General features: G+C 45.6%; 1 protein-coding gene across 2 annotated transcripts in view; it reads right to left on the reverse strand.

Moving 5' to 3' along the window:
* Nucleotides 1-17,318, reverse strand: part of CPNE8 (copine 8) — a 174,181-nt gene that overhangs the window by 77,720 nt on the left and 79,143 nt on the right. For both annotated transcript variants that reach the window (XM_058655967.1, XM_058655966.1), the window contains exons 4-5: nucleotides 10,996-11,099; nucleotides 1,529-1,568 (exon numbers count right to left, since the gene is read on the reverse strand). In XM_058655967.1, the coding sequence (XP_058511950.1) occupies nucleotides 1,529-1,568; nucleotides 10,996-11,099 (144 nt within the window). The remainder of the gene's footprint in view (nucleotides 1-1,528; nucleotides 1,569-10,995; nucleotides 11,100-17,318) is intronic.

Genomic DNA, 17,318 nt, shown 5'->3' on the forward strand with positions numbered 1-17,318 from the left:
CTGTCAATGGCTGCGTTGGCCCAGCCCACCCTGCTGACACCAGCGCAGCTCACGGCCCCAGGAGGCTGAGCTGCATGCCACCTGCCTGCAAAGCTCAACCCTTCGGCTGCACACCTACACTTCAGTGAATGCTAGTCTCTCCTGGCCAGGAAACGATTCTGGTGAGAAACTAGGAGTTGCTTTTCTGATCCTTTAAGGGCATTGGGAAATTTCCTATCGGAAGTTCTGAAGGCGCATTTTAGTGTCTGCTAATGACGGCATCAACTCTGTCACAGCAGCAGGGAGGGGGCATGGCAACCACAACACAGTTTATTTACAGAAAGGCCACAGCTTATGATGGCTTTTTTCTAATTGTGTAAAAATTCAATCATTTGAGGGTTCCTTTGTATACCTCATCACTGCACTCTGTCCCACATTTCCTAGCAAACATCATAACTTCTTCAATGAAGTACCAATAATAAACAGTAATTATTGCTTCCTCACCATACCCAGGTCCCCTGCTTCCCCAAACCCATCTCTGGGCTTGTCACCACTCCTCCTAATCCCTCACTCCTTTTAATTATACCAGAATTTATACGCATATCTATTCTGGTCACTTACGACAACAGTGAGGAAGGGGAAAGTCTCTCAGGCACAGGTACCTGTCCAGTTGCCTCCCAGCCTGACAAGTGCCAGTCCTACCCTCTGTACTGAGCCCACGGGAACCTCCTGGGACCGCTGCTTGTAGCCCTGCTCTGTCGTTCATACACAGCGGACCTAATCCCTACCCCACATCTCAGCACACCAGCTGACGGGCTCACAGGTCTTACTCCAGCTTTACCGTGTCACCTCTGTTTTCCCCACCTGCCTCTGGCTCACTGTGAAGCCCACCTGCTCCCTTACGGCCGATTACCTGTGCCCAGTAACAGCTGCCACTGGGGGAGGCACAGAAATCTTTTTTTTTTTTTTTTTAAAGATTTATTCATTTTATTACAGCCAGATATACACAGAGGAGAGACAGAGAGGAAGATCTTCCGTCCGATGATTCACTCCCCAAGTGAGCCGCGAGGCACAGAAATCTTAAGAGGAATGGAGGGGTGATTGAGACCCATAAAGAACGAACATGACTATAAGTAGCCTACTTGTGCGTCACTCACATTATACTGTCAGAAACTGTATAGAAGGCGGTGAGGCAATATGGCTGGGAAAGAACTACAAGGAAAACAGAATAAGGAAGCTCCTGCCTGTAGCCAGATCCTTCCCAGGCTCACAGAGGCGAAGCCAAAGGTTTGCTGATTTTCTTACCTTCCTAACAGCAGGGCTGCCACCGTGCTGACATATTAAGGCCATCTACCTTACGTCAAGTAACTGCTCGCATGTTCCTAAAGCATCTAGACTGCATCAGAATTCTATTTACGTTCTACAACAATCACATTACATCAAAAGCTAAGGATATATAAGTTTAACATTAATAAATCAGCACAAACAGTAAGTACAAATCCCTCAAATTGTAACAAATTTTAGAATCATCACAGAAATAGGAACTTACATGTTTGGATAAGTTGGGGCTCTTCGAATCAACATCATACCTACAAGATAGAAACGTGACACTCAAATTATTGCCACAAAACACAGGCAGAGAAAAGCATCAAGATCTCTCAGAACACACAGTAAAAATGTGCAACAGTTGTTCAGTGAGTGAAAAATAAAGGCCCTGTGATAAAAACTCGGTGATTTCAGCAGTTTTTGGTAACCTGTGGCCCACATGCAACGGTACAACTCACAATCCCTGGGTCCTTTAATTTCTACAATTCTCCCAATTTCTAATAGTTTCACATTAAGCAATTTTACTATTTGCGAAGCTGAAAATTTCTTTTTTTCTATGAATCAATAATAACCCTTTACTGTGTAACTGATTTCAAAAATCTCAAAAAACTTAAATTCCATGTTCCTATTATGATTACAAAACACAGTATTATTTGAAAAAAACAAACACGTCTTGATATAAAGCTATTCTTTCTCTGTATTTTAATTCTTATATAATAACTTAAGCACTGCTGCCAACCATCAACTCTGACATAGTAATGAGACACCCTTCTCCCTAATCACAGGTTGGGGAAACGGATAGGAGCAGGCTGATAGAACAATTCTGTAGTGTAACTGAAGGTTTTCTCCTAGAGCCTGGAGGGTAACATCATTCATTAGAAGGTTAGGCCCTTGACAATGACAATGGAGAGACTGCTGACAGTCCGAATGCTTTCAATGTGCCAAGTTCCTGAACAGGAAATAGCTACACTGACTTGTCTTTCTTCCAAACCACATTCCTTTCACATTTGTGTGAGTGCCTGGCTTCCTACCCAAAATTAACTGCCTCTGATTTTCATGTTAATCAAAGTCCTCTCTCTTGCATAAAATGAATACTTTCACAAAGAAGTAGAGTAGCTCAATCAGTAAATGCAGGAAGTAAGAATTTACTGAGTGTCTGACACTCACTCCTCCTAAAGAATGGTACCCCAAAGGGCTTTAACACTGCAGGAAGCGAACACCTGCCTCAGAAAAGCTACAAATTACCTCCTACATCTCAGGGCACCCTGAGCACTTTCAACAGCTGTGGCCCTGGCCTAGTATCAGCAAATTCTGAAGTTCTCCTGTATCCAGGGATCCGCACAATGGAATGCTTTCCCATTCAGAATAATATTTTATATTTGGGTCAAAATGAGCAACAGCAAGAAGTATCAGAAGTGAAGCATAGTTACATGACTCCTTCTCAGCAGACTTCTGGGGCTCAGTGCCATGGTACAGCAGGAAATGCCACTGCCTTCAGATCCCAGCTGCAGGGCTGAGAAAAGCAGCCGAAGATGGTGCCAGTGCTTTAGGTCCCTGCCAAGCTCGTGGGAGGCCCAGCCCTGGCCCAACTCTGGTCCAGCTCCTGGCCCAGCTCCTGCCCAGCCCTGGCCACAGTAGCCCTTTGGTGAACAGATCAACAATCTCTTGTCTTTCTCTCCTCCCTTCTCCTCCCTCCCCTCTCTTTTTCACAAAAATACATCTTTTAAAAAAAAATCAGACTTCTAGAAAACAATGCAGATTAGACTCAAGACATCTGCTCAGGGAGGGCCTACCCTCCTCCGTGCCAAAGCGGTGATTCAGATGAACTCAGGAGCACTCCGGTTCCAGGAGATTGCTGACTGAGTGTTCAGCAGTTGGTACCCAAATGACTTGAGTACAGAAGTGGAGGGAACTGTAAAAGGCACACCGACTCTAAAGCCAGCAGTGAACCACAGCAAAGCACACTCCAGCTTTACCCAGCCTCCTGGCCTGGGGACACCCTGTTGAGGAGAGACAAGTAGAAGGCATGGCAACCCCAGAATGGCCACGGAGAAGCAGCCAGAACCACAGGAGCAAACCACAGCTGGCTCATACTGCGCCCTAAAATGATGAACAGGGTCTGGGAGGCTGAAGGGCTCCCAGCAAGGAATCGCCCAAGGCCCTGAGCTGCACTACTGCAGCACAACCACTGTCAAGCTGCCTTCTACCACAGGAGCCGTGTGGAAGCCCTGGTGCTCCCCCCCCAACGCTCCCCAGATGGGAGCCCAGACAAGCTGCGGGAACACAAGCTGTGGAGAAACTTCCTGTTCCTGCCCAAACCTTGTTGAAACGTGCTCAGGTAAGATCTTGGTGGAGGCCAAGGCAGTGAGAAGATCTCCACAGAGAACATTCTAAAACGCTGGCAGACAACAAAAGCTGAACAGATGGGAAGACATCAAAACCAGAAGTTCCTGCTCAGCAGAGGAAATGATGGATAGAATGGTAAGACACCAACAGAAAGGCAAAGAGCATTTACTAGCTACCTTTCTGACAAAATATCCAGATTAAGAATGTATCACCACCTTCAAATACTCAACAACAACAACAATACCCACCAACTCAGTTAAGGGGCAAAGGACTTCAAAAGAGAATTCTCAGAGGAAGAAAACCAAACAGCCAACCAATATGTGAAAACAAAAAATGCTCAACCTCATTAACCATCAGAAAAATGCAGATGAAAAGCACAACGAGACATCACCTCGCCCATGTCAGAACAGCTAAAAGCCAAACACAGAGCCACAGAGGCTGGCAGACAGCAGTAAAGGGAAGCTTTGCACACTGTCGGTGAGAAGGTACACCAGTGTGGCCACTGTGCAGAGCAGAGTGGACATTACTTTACAAACTAGAACACCTGCTACATGATCCAGCAGTGCCACTAATCAATGTAAACCCCCAAGGACTGAAACACAGGGAGTCAAGACGTACCTGGGCCCCATGTTTACAGCAGCTCTGTTCACATTAGGCACAACTGTAGAACCCTCCATCATCACATGAAAGGTTCAAGAAAACACATATAAACTCAATGGGATATCATCCAGATGAAATTCTATCATCTGCAGCAAAATGTATGCAACTGAGAATATAATGTTCATCAAAAGCAGCTAGACACAGAAAAAATGCTGCATTCTCTCCTTTACATGTGGGAATTGCATTTTTTAGACACAATAAGCAAAATAAAGTAATTTTGCAAAATGTAGTTTTATAAAGCTTTGTTTTATACCTGAATCCAACCAGTGCTTAAGAATGCTACACTACTACTTCTTAGTGACCTCTGATTACTTTAAGATTTGCTGTAGGTGGGTGAAATGATTTTTTCCTTCAGTTATTGTCTTCAGCTCTTACTTATACTCCCCCTCATGTAGGATATTCTCATTTTTGACTTTTTAAACCCATTTGGTGAAACATTACTGTAATGTAAATCTAAAATATGCTCTTTCAAAAACTCAAAAACGAGATGATGGAAAGGAGGGAAGAGTGGGCGGAAGGAAGGGGATACCACGGTTTTCTTAGAACTGTAGCAGTGAGCTGTACTGAATCTGTTTATGTTTAAAACGGGAGTCATCAAAGCAGCAAAACAGGACAGCAATATTCCTTGTTCATAAATTACAAAAATTAATGTTGTGAAAAGGTGTTACTGCTTAAAGAACAGTAGAAGGGGTGTCAGTGTGCCGCCACAGGGAAGCCACTGCCAGCAACACCAGCCTTTCCCCTGTGCGACAGTTTGGTATGTGGCTCCTCTGCCTCTGATCCAGCCCCCTGCTAACGTGCCTGAGAAAGTACCAGGACACAGTCCAGGAACTTGGGCTCCTGCAACCATGTAGGACACCTGGAAGGAGTTCCAGGCTCCTGGCTTCAACCTATCACAGCCTTGACATACATCAGTGGAACAGAACAGAGAACACAAAAATCATCCAATAAACGTCACTGGAGAAAGGCCAGTCTTCAATAAATGGTGACAGAATCCATATGTAAAATAGCTCAATTAGATCCCTATTTCTCACCACATACAAAAATCAACTTAACATGTATCTAACATTTAAATGTAAGACCTGAAGCTATCAAGTTTCTAGCAGAAAGCATGGAGGAAACCTTTCCAGGTGCTGGTGCGGGCAATGACCCCAAAGCACAGGCCACAAAGGCAAACACAGAAACTTCCACACAGCAATGGAGACAACCAATGGAACAGAAAGACATCCCAAAGTGCAAGAAAACGTCTGGGATCTTCTAAGCCAACAAAGGATTCCTACCCAGAATATCAGCAACTTAAACAAAACACAGCGAATTCAACCAACTAACGGGCAAAAGAACCTGCAGAGGAACTTCTCACAAGAATAATACAATCAGTAAACACAAAAATACTCATATCACTACCCATCAGAGAAATGCAAAACAATGCACCACCTTACATCAGAACGGCTACAAGACAGAAAACAGCAACTGCTGGTGAAGTTGTGGAGAAAGGGGTAGTCTTCAAGACCGAGGGAGAAGATGTACCACTGTGCAAGAAAGCACAGATATTTCTTAAAAAGCAACAAAAACGGCCAACATCCAAACAATCCTGTCACCTGGTAAACATTCAAAAGACATGAAATCACTGTATCAAAGAGATTCGTACTCCACCATAATTATTCAAAAACTGCTCGTACTAACCAAGATCAAGAATCAACCAAGGCATCTAACAGACAGATGGTCACAGAGGACACCATGCCACATGATATAAACCAAAACCAGAAAGAAAGATACTGCATTTTCTCCCCCATTTAAAGGGGCAAGGACAGAAACCAAAGCTCAGGCTTTACACAGAAGGAGCGACTGCTAGAGGTGGAAGGGCTGGGAGACAGACGGAGTTGGGATAATGGGAACCAAATCTAAGGAAACAGTTGTCAGTTTTGCATAGCACAGTGGGGAGCCACGGTTTGTAATAACCTAGCATATGTTGTATGAACAAAAAGAAAGATACTCCAAGTCTCTAATTATAAAGAAATACAAAAGAAAATACTACTTTGCTTCATCAGTTCATGTTGTATGTGTCTGAAAACATTACTATGCATAACTAATATTAGTAAAAATGCATCCACAAAGGAAATGAAAAAAAAAAAAAACCAACCTTCTAGGCTTGGTGTTTGGCCTAGGATTTAACTTGCCAATTAGGACACCTGCCTCCCCTGACCACTGCCAGGTTCAAGTGCAGTTTTGGCCTCCTGATGCCATCTTCCCGCTAATGCAGACCCTGGGAAGAAGCGGGGATGGCTCCAGTGGCTGGACCGCCGCCACCCACTTGGGAGACCATGGGAGTTCCTGGCTCCCAGCTTCAGTCCGGTCCGGCCCCAAGCGGTGAGGAGCGACCCACAGGGCAGAAGGGAGTTCTCTGTTTCTCTTGAGCCCTCTCAAACTCATGAATAAACGAACACAAACTCAGCGGTAGTCCTCAGTGGAATTAGCCACTTAAAAACTAGCTTTTATTTCCATTTTATTGACAAAGTAATGGTACTTTTTTTTTTTTTTTTACTTCAGCTTCTTGAAATATTTACCTCGTACTTCTGGAAAACATACGCTTTCAGTATGAATTAAACAGCCCACGTAAACCTACATAGTCCTACGCCAGGCAGCAGCAGGAGGGTCTTGGAAAACGCTGTTTTAGTCAGTCAGGACTGTCTGAATCCTACCTCTGCCTGTGACCTTGGCAAGCTTCAGATGTTGAGAAAGGGATCAATGTAACTTCACAACTTCATCAATGTAACTTCAGCTTAGCCTCGGCCACCACAGCGGCTCCCAGCAGCGGAGGACAGAGAGTTGCAAAAAGCTCTGGGTTAACTGCTGAGCTTGGTGCACAGATCCTGGGCTTCACTTCTGTTGGCACTGGCCATCAGCACCCACACCTGTGTCTGTAACCAGTGACTTGTGTCAGGCTAAAGAAATCTCTCAGACACTCCCCCTCAATGGCAAGTCCCCCCTCCCTTATCTGCTCATCAACCGGACCAGGTACCCACTCCTCCGTCACTCCTCCCCAGTGCAGGTGCCACCCCAGCTTAGACTACGCCTCTCAGCTTCCTCAACCAAAGAGACACAGAGGGAAGAGACCTAGGCATGGCACAGATCAAAGCAACTGAATGCCTGGGGGGAATTCGGGCCTGCTTATGCCAGCTGTTTACCGTTCTTGGGATGGGGTGGCAAGGTGTGTGAATCCTTGCCTTCTGCTCCTGCAGCATTCCAAGTCCATCCTTTGGTCAGTAGGTGACCTCACATGGGCTTAGTGCCCACACCGATCTGATTTCATTGTTCTCATATGAAGAGTTAACACCTGCCCCACAAGCAGTGACATTCTAATGATGCAATCAGGTAACAGGTATGCAAGTGGGTCACACAGAAAATAGAATGGAGATGTTTATTCCAGTGCAAAAAAATAAATAATTAAAGCCATTCACACTAAAGGCCTTCCAAAATGTATGAGAACTAGGCATCATGAAAAACCTACAGCGGTTTTCAAAACTCTGTACCAACACCTTTCAGTTCTATTTTCCCATAGAGTTTACACACTTCTGCCGGTTCACTCAAGAGGCATAGACAGAGTTCCAATCCAACAGTTGTCTCCCAATGCCTCCAATGGCCTGGAAGAGGCTCAAGTCAGGAGCCAGGAACTTATCCTAGGTCACCGAGCTGGCACGGAATCCATGAGCCACCAGTTGCCTGCAGGCTCTCCACGAGCAGGAAGCAGCACGCAGGGTCCTGACCCCGGAATCAGACCGAAGCACTTCAGCAAAGCCACAGGGATCTGAACCACTGGGCGAAGTACCCACCCCTTCCACCAACTACAGGCAGGCTTAGTAAATCTAAGTTCTCCCCCCTTCTCCAACAGAGCCTGTCCTGGTAGTAATTTTGCTGAAAAAGATAACAAGAATAAAACAGTCTATGTTGGAAAATGTCTTCTAGGATATTGCAAATTGAGAGGAAATAATACAGTATACTCAGTTAAAATGAATTTTAAAATAGAATTTATGTTTTCATCACAAAGAAATTAAATATCATCAAATATAATCCTTTTTCACTTCATTTAACAAAAGCTTTTTAAATACTATTATCTCAAAAATAGGTAATTCACATTTTACTTCTGAAGACTTATTTAGATAATGTGCTGGGTTATAAAGCATTCAAAATTACCATAATTTTTCCCTTAATGGAATTTTCCTTTTAACTTTGCTAAAAATATGAGGACTAGTCTGGGGCTGACTCTGACAGGTGCTTGCAGGATGTGTGTACACCTGCATGAGTCAAGCTTAAAAAGGAGTTGCATCTTAATTCTGTAAGCTGCTATCCAGTTGTCCCAACAGCATTTGTTGAGCAGTCCAGGATTTTTGCCTGGATTGTTTTCAGTTTTCTTGTCAAAGACTAGTTGACTATACATGTGTGGGCCCCCTTCTGGTGTTTCTATTCTGTTCCACTGTTCATCTCCTCTCTCTCTGTACCAGTACCAGACTGTTCTGATAAGCACTGCTCTGTAGTATGTACTGAGGTCTGCAGTCACGAGCAGCAGCAGTCTGTACACCCCTGATGGTGGGTTCACCCTGGGGCTGCTGGCCAAGCATAAGCCACAAGCTTGGTCTGGGCAGAATTCTCTCCACAGCTGCAGGATGCAGAAGTCCCTTTGTAACCCATTTCACAGGGAGGGAGACGGGCGGGTGCAAAAAAAAAAGTCTCCTGATGCAAGTTCCCAGGCGAGGCCTAGAACTGTCACCAGGCACAAATCAGACACTGAAATGTCCTCAGCTGAGATGCGTGGACCCCAAATCCCTCACTGGTGGGAGTGTATGAGGAAAGGGTTTGACCACCCTGCTTCCCACTTTCCCTCTCCTTCAAGCAGCAAGGCGACAGCTCTAACAGAGGGCACAAGAAGCAAAGGGCTTTGAATTAGGACTCTAGCTTGAAGGGCAAAGTCTCTAATGATAACAGCATGGCATGGGTTGAGCACCGTGGCACAGCACTTAAAAGTCATCGTGGAGGTGTCCATCACATACCTGGAGAACATGGGTTCAAGTTCCAGGCCCGGCACCCAACCCTGCCTGCTGGTACTGGGAGGCAGCAGAACGTATTTTGTGTATTTTATTCTAAACCTTTTTTAAATGTATTTTTAATGTATTTTAATGTATTTTTTAATGTATTTTGTTAAATGAAAAAAAAAAATCAAGATCAATGAGAAAAGGACAATGAGAAAGACAGGTAAGCAAGAGAGAAAAACCATTTCGGATCAGCATGTAACTGAAGGGCCACCATGCTGGCGTGGGAAGGAAGAATCAGAAAAGCCAGCGCCCCAAGGCCCCGCAGCAGGGGATGGAGGCCACATTCGGCACGCCGGAGGTCCGTCTGGTCCCACCAGCACCAGCCACCGCACAGCCTCCACAATACACAGACCGGAACTCCTCACATCCCACTTCCTAAGACTTCTTCCTTTCATTTAGAAAGGAGCTTCTATGAAAAGAATGTTTAAAAAAGCAAACCTAAGACATTTTGCTTATAAATATGATGACTGTACAGTATCCCAAGACAAGGATTGGGACAAGATACCAGAGTACAGGGACATGTGGGCAGCTTCCCCTGCACAGGAGCAAGGCACGGCCAACCATACAGAACTGCACCTTCCTACAGTGGGAAGTCAATACTGATCCTTCCAACTCAGATTCCAAGCTTCTGTGAGCAGAAAAGTATTCATGAACTGTAAATAGCATGGCACACTATCTTTTCAAGCTATTTAAAATATTCATATTTTAAGACTACTTTTGATATTAACTTCCTTTAATGATTTTGATGTGTACACACACACACACACACACATACACACACACACACACACTTTTCCATCTCTCTACCTCAATAAATATCCTTTCTTTTAAAATAAAGCACTTACTGAAAGGCTTAGAGTTGAGAGAGGCACTTCCAAGATAACCAAGATAACCAGGCCAGGCCTACACTTAACCTGAGCCTCCCACATGAGGACACTTGAGCCAGCTTCCACTGCCTTTCCAGGTACACTGGCAGGAGCTGGCCTGGAAGTGGTGCAGCTGGCACTCCTAGCAGCGCCCATACAGAAGCCAACATCACAGCAGGCGACTTTGGCAGCTAGGCTACAACATCGGCCCCTGGATTCCCTTTTAACTGCTCTCAGGGACTCCGAAGATCACAATAGCTCAACCATGGCACCCAGCCCTGCAGAACCCACCCTCCTGGCTCTAGGTGCTCTGTGGATCAGAAGGCGAGTCTGACCGGAGTGCTCCAGTATGTCTCATTCCTCATCATAGTAAGGAGCAAACTAGCAACATTGTGAATGCTGGCTGGGCCACCCTGGGCAGTTAGACTTAGGCCGACACCCACATCCCGCAGTGAGAAAATCCAGTGGCCCAGGGGGCCCCAGCCATCACTTGAGAACCTCCAGAGAGTTCAAGAGGAGCCCAGGAAGCATACAACAGCTGCCAGAACAGCTACGTTTCCCATCCCTCAGAAGCACACACATGCCAAGGGACCAACTGCTAGGCTGGAGACCAAGCTTGGATTTCTCGCCAATAAAATCCTCCAGCCAGGGCAACTGCAGCACTCAGGACGACTGCAGCAATGAGTCTTTTCAGAAAATCAACTTTCAAAGCAAATTCGAGTAGAACTTACAGGTCAAAACGCAGGTTCTCTCTTTCTTCAAAAAAATAGTCCAGGATAAATTTCCTCACAAAATCAGGATTTAAAGTATTATCAATCACTTCAGTTCTTCCAAACTGTTAACAGAGAGAAAGAAAAGTTAAAATCAGACCCCCAAACAGGAAATACTCAATGTCCTCAAACAAGAATTAAACAAGTAGCAAACAACACCTCTAGTCAAAGTTCCCAACATCTCCAAACAGGAGTAACCAAGCCTCATTAAATTCTCCAATATTTACAGAAACAGTCTTGCACATATTACAGCATGAGAAATACTTTGAGGAGAGTTCTCCCAGGGATGAGTTGGTTTTGCTTTCTCTCGGCCTGAATTCTCGTGGCACCCACACTGCCAAGACAGGCCTACTGCAGAACAAGCCCCTTAGCTGGAGACACAGTTCTAGCACGTGCCAGCCTGGGCTGGCTTGCCAGACACATGCAGGTGCGCAGAGCAAGGGGCAGCTGGGGTTTCATTCACAGGCTTCCCAAGGGGTAAGCAGTGAGGTTCTGATGGACAGTGTGGCTGAGAGGTGCCCGTTCACCCACAGTCCATGTCCCCAGCTGCTTAGTGGTGCCCATGACCTTCCTGTGTGTCGTATGCTACATGCTCTCTCAGGGATCTGGGATGGCTAGCTGGGCTTCAACGGAATCAGGGATTTACACGTCACAACAAACTGCCCTCCACCCTGGAACAACACTGGCCAGCAGGAGTTTTAACTGTGGCAGAAACAAACGTTTCCTGGAGTCCAGAGACGCCACTATGCCAAGGCCAGCTGCACCCACACCCTCAACTTAGTTAATTCCTTTCCATGAAGGACACTCAAGGATACCCTTGCTAAGGCAGACAGATGAGAGGCTGGGTTCTGCCTTCACATCATCAGGTTCTGTCTCAGACCTACCAGGATTGCCGGGTGTTTAACCTATGCGTGGCAGTCCATGTTGGGGCACGTGGAAGCCAGGGAAGCAGGCCCCACAGCAGCCCTGCTTCCTTCCAGCAGGAAGGCAGGCTGGGGCATTCTCGTCTTTGGCTCACCCTCTTCCCAACTCAGGACCAGAATCCTAATGAGGGAATTCTAACCTTAGTTATGAATCACATCACCCAATCAAGGCAGACTGTCTTATCAGGAAACCAACTTTTATTAAAGTTCAAGGAAACACTGTCTTTGTGATACGAAAAGAACAGAACTACACTAATCCTCTAAGACACAAATGTCAAGAGTTTTCCCAAGTTTTGACAAATCCACAGGCAGTCTTGATGACAAATCATTTTCCAACGCTATTACTAAGGGCCCCCCAAAAGCTAATTCACAGTGGCTTACAAAATTATACTTTAATCACAAACTAGGACCCAGGAATCTAATTCGACCATTCAAAAGTGATCATCATTTTCAACAAGATAATAATTACAACTACTATATATTGAGTACTCACTTTGCTGCAAGCATTTTTCACACATTACTTTGTTTTAACTTTTCCATTCTATTTATTTTTTAGTATATAACAGCCATAAAGACATGTATATCAAGAGGAGGGTAGAGGTGCAAAAAGAGAAAGAAAGAGGAGAGGGAGAAGGGGAGGAAAGGTAAGGAGAGAGAAACAGAAAGAAAGAAATCTTTCATCTACTGGTTCACTTTCCAAACACCTACTAACGCCAGGGCTGGGGCCAAAGCCAGAGTTTAGGAACTCTAGCATCTATAATATGGGACTGATACTATTTGCTTTGTTCTGTTACAGTAAAGATTTGAAGTAATGGGGTACAGTTTGAGATCACTTGGGACACCCATATCCCACAGTGGATCCATCTGGCGTCAAGTCCTGGCTCCGCTCCCAATCCCACCCTCCTGCAGCGCATCCTCTGGGAACCAAGACGTGATCACCCCAGTGCCTGGGCCACCGGCACGCATGTGCGCAGCTCACATGGAGCTCCGGTCTCCTGGTTTCCTCCAGGCCTGGCCCAAGCCGCCAAGGCCACGTGGGAAGTAAAACAGAGGCCGAGAACTCTTCCTCTCAGTCTCCCTCCTTCCCTCTGTTACTCTGCCTTTCAAATAAATAGATGAATAAAAAAATACATAAATCTTTTTTTTTTAATCTGTATTCTGGGCCAGTGCTACAGCACAATAGGCAAGCTTCTGCCTGTGGTGCTAGAATCCCAGATGGGCACAGGTTTGTCACCCAGCTGCTCCACTTCCCAATCCAGCTCCCTGCCTATGGTCTGGGAAAGCAGAGGATGGCCCATGTCCTCAGGACCCTGCACCCACAGGGGAGAACAAGCAGCCCCTGCTCCTGGTCAGCCACATCCAGGCACTGCCAGCCAGCTGAGAACTGATCCAGTAGCATGAAGATTCTCCCTGTCTCTCCCTCTCCCCTTCTTTCTGGAACTCTTTCAAATAAAAATACATCTTTAAAAATAACTGTATTCTTTCTAGGACCATCCTCTGTTTCGATATGGGACAAGTCCAGTCCTGAGGAAGACACAGCCACGAGCCTAACCCTGGCTGCTAACTTCAAGCAGCTGGTACCAAGGAGCACAGTCACTCGGTGATGCGCCTCCCATTCTGGGGTTCGCTTACGTGAATCAAGGAACGCCAAGGCTAAGAGTGGGAAGCGTGAACTGTCAGAAACGAGCCTCCCGCCATCCTCAGAGGACACCAAGACAGGAGGAGCAGCCAGCAGCAGGTGCTCAGTACTCACAGACAGAAATTTCCCCAGCAGCCCACACTCGGGGCGGGGGGCAGCATTTAGAAGCCAGAGTGCAACTCTCCAGGGTCCGCCCCATTGAGCTGTAAACCAGCAATTGTTCAGGACCAATGAGGCGGCACAACACCCACCAGCCTGTTTTTTATGGAGCATTGGCTTGCCAGCAACTGAGAATTCTCTGCTATCTCCAGTGAAGATTAATATGCAGCCATTAAACTTCTGGTTTTAGCGAATCATCTATAAATTATGACTATATCCATTACAGTATGTCTCGTGACACACGGCCAGCAATGGGGACCTTTTGCTGTTAAGTGCAGCGGGCCCTTTCTGTCTCTGCGCTAGAACTCTCCGCAGCATCTGACACAGGCGCACACCCTTCCCTCCTGGTGCTCCACATGCCACGCGTGTCTCCTGTTCTGAGATCTCGAGATCTGAGAATCTCTCTTTAGTCAGAGCACGTAGAGGCCCCCCCTTGTCCCCACAGTCACTTTCCGGCTAAGCTGTTTCATCTGTTCCTGTTATGGCTGGAATTGTGTCCTGTTCCAAATTCAGGAGTCACCTATGTGTGTGCAGTGAGAGGAGGAGCCGTCGGGGTGATTAGAATCACAGATGTCTCCTTCGTGTGTGGCTCCAGGCTTTCACAGACAACCCTGCCTGCCGTGCAGGAACCTGCCACCAACTCACCCTTCTGCCTGCCACACGGGGACACTCCAGGCAAGTGCTCACCAGGTACCGGCACCTAGACCATGCCACGTGGGCATACGCCAAGGAAGTGCACCAGGCACCTAGAACACACCACGTGGGGACACGTCAGGCAAGCGCTCACTAGGTACCAGCATGCTGACCTTGGACTTGTCCCCCTCAGAACTGTCCGAGTGTAAGCTGAGTATCAACTACCCATTCTCACTCATCCTTTACAGTAGTTAAGGTGGTTCCCGCAGTTTTACCCCTCATTCAGAAAATGGACATCTCCACAAGGGTGTCACCAGCCCAGACTCTGCCCACAACTGCCCCCGCAGGTGGCTGGCTCACCAGCTCCCAACATGTATCATTTGAGCAACTTACTGCACCCGCCAGCACTGCCCCAGGCTGGTGCTCATCCAGTCCGCCTCTCAGCAACAGGTGATACACCATCGCCTGATTCCTCTGTGCAAAGATGGAAGCCACCCATCTCAATGCAGCCACTTCTATCCTTCACCACCGCAAAAATTATCTACTCCAACTCTCAAATCTACACGTGGCTGGCAACATCTCTCTGGATCTCCTACCATCTGCTTAATTCAAGTGTTCTAGGCTTTTTTAAAAAAGATGTATTTATTAATTTCAAAGGCTGAGATATCAAGAGAAAAAGAGCTCTTCTTTCCACTGGTTCATTCACCAAATGGCCGAAAGAGCCTACACTGAGTCAGGCCCAGCAAAGAGCCCTGACCCAGGGCTGTACAGCAGCAAAGGACACTAATGTGCATGGATGCCAGCATCCCATGTGGGTCACCAGTTCGAGTCCTGGCTGCCCCACTTCTGATCAAACTCCCTGCTTACTGGGCTGAGAGAGTAGAGGATGGTTCAAGTGCTTCAGCGCCTGTGCCCAAGAGACCTGGAAAAAGCACCTAGCTTCAATCACAGCTCTGGTCATTGTGGTCTTTTGGGGGTGAATCAGTGGTTTGAAGCTCTCCCCGTCTCTCCTTCCTTCTAACTCCTAGAAATAAAAAATAAAAGAACCCTTAAAAAAAAGCCAGGAACTTCATAAGATCTTGCATATGGTGGTACAGGGGCCCAAACACGTTAGGCCATCTTTCTCACACAGTTAGCAGGGAGGAGCATCAAAAGTGGAAGACAGGGCTTGAACCAGTGCCATATGGGAATGTTGGCACTGCAGGCAGCGTTTAACACACTCAGCCACAACACACAACCAAGTGGTTTCTTAACTCCCTTCTGCTTCCCCTATAAAACATCAGTGTAATCTTCTAAAGAATATAGGCAGGACATGCCAATGTAAGTGTAATAGAACATTTTATCGGAATCCTATCATATATACAAAACCTCTACGGGTCCTGCCCGTCTTTCACTTCAAGCACCTTGTTGGCAGGCTTGCTTTTCCCCCCTCTCAGTCTCCTGGGCTTCCTTCTGGACCCTACAGCATGAAACATGATTCTTTGTTATTTGCACTTTCTAGAATGTTCCTAATGCTACTCTTGGACCAGGGACCACTCTCCCCAGTTAAGCCCCTGCTTATAGAGCACCATTAAGCTCTTAACACCCATACCACAACTGGGCCTCCAGCCACAATGACCATCCCCAATGGCATCTTTTCCCCTTTGTCAAACAAGCTGTGTTTTACAATTCTATATTCAGATGTTTGCGTATGTTTTCCTACTTGATGGCAAGCTCTATGAAGGCACAGGACAAACACACTGCTTGAAAACTCAAAGGAGTATTAGTAATATATTAGTAATACATTGTCCGGGGAGGGAGGGAACCAAAGGCAACATGTTGTCTAATAAAACTTTTAATTAACTATGCACAAATAAAATAATAGACAGTACATAAGAATACAGCAATCACCTTTTCCAATTTTTTAACTTGCTATACATTTCTGAGTTTTCCTAATTTCCTGAAAGGAGTAGGTTTACTCTGAAAATCAGAAACAAGAAACTTGTGAAGCAGTGTCCCCTGTTCCTGGTATTAATTCATTACTTTATGAAATGTGAAAGCTGATAATAAGTTCGTAGGTACATTCTGACTTGCTCAGCTCATGGGAAATATGCAAGCACTTTCCCTGAGGCTGGAATATATTAGCTATCAACCCAGTGATTAATCTGTTTGACCTGAAATAAAATTTAGATCTTAGCTAGTGTCTTACAGTACTAAATTAGTAATGTCTGAATTCTTTGCAAAGCATGCATTTGCATATCATTCTATGCAGATCAGAGACATTCAAAACTTTCAAAAATCACTATTACTAAATATCTGTAGATGGTAGCAGTCCACTCAGAGAGTTTGGGGAGCCTTGTAACTGACCTAAGCTTTCCTGAGTACCCGCAGTTATAGCTTCTCCAAGTACCTAGCATCATTTCAGCCACAAGGAGTACGAGCAATTATGTGGACAGGCCAGCACTTACACGTAACCATGCAGTGGCAGATTTGCACGATTTAAGAATTCCAAAAGCATGAATTCAGCAAGTATGAAAGCTTTTTTTTCCCATTAAAGAAAAAAAAAATTCCAAGCCTAAAGCACTGCTCATTATAACTTCAAATGAACTATTTTTTAACAAAGCAGTTCACAAGCAGGTGTTTGGAAGCGCTCCATGTTTTAACGCCTCAGCTAGTCGGATAAACACCTACTTTTCCAATATGAGGACAAATCTTAAAAAAAACAAGAATGGAAATACTACTGATTTCTGCAGCAACCGAAGATCCAACTCTGTTTCAGAAACTATATAATGTATCACTTCATCTATGAGACAAACTCTTCGTAAATTTGATTAGCAAGATTATTTCAATGTGCTCAAATGTGTTTAGATTACTTAAATTCACCCAAAAACAAACTTAAAAACAATTATAAGTATGCATATACCAAGTTTGAAGTTGCTGAATACTTACAA

The sequence above is a fragment of the Ochotona princeps genome, chromosome 27, assembly GCF_030435755.1.
Source record: "Ochotona princeps isolate mOchPri1 chromosome 27, mOchPri1.hap1, whole genome shotgun sequence".
Lineage (NCBI taxonomy): Eukaryota > Metazoa > Chordata > Mammalia > Lagomorpha > Ochotonidae > Ochotona > Ochotona princeps.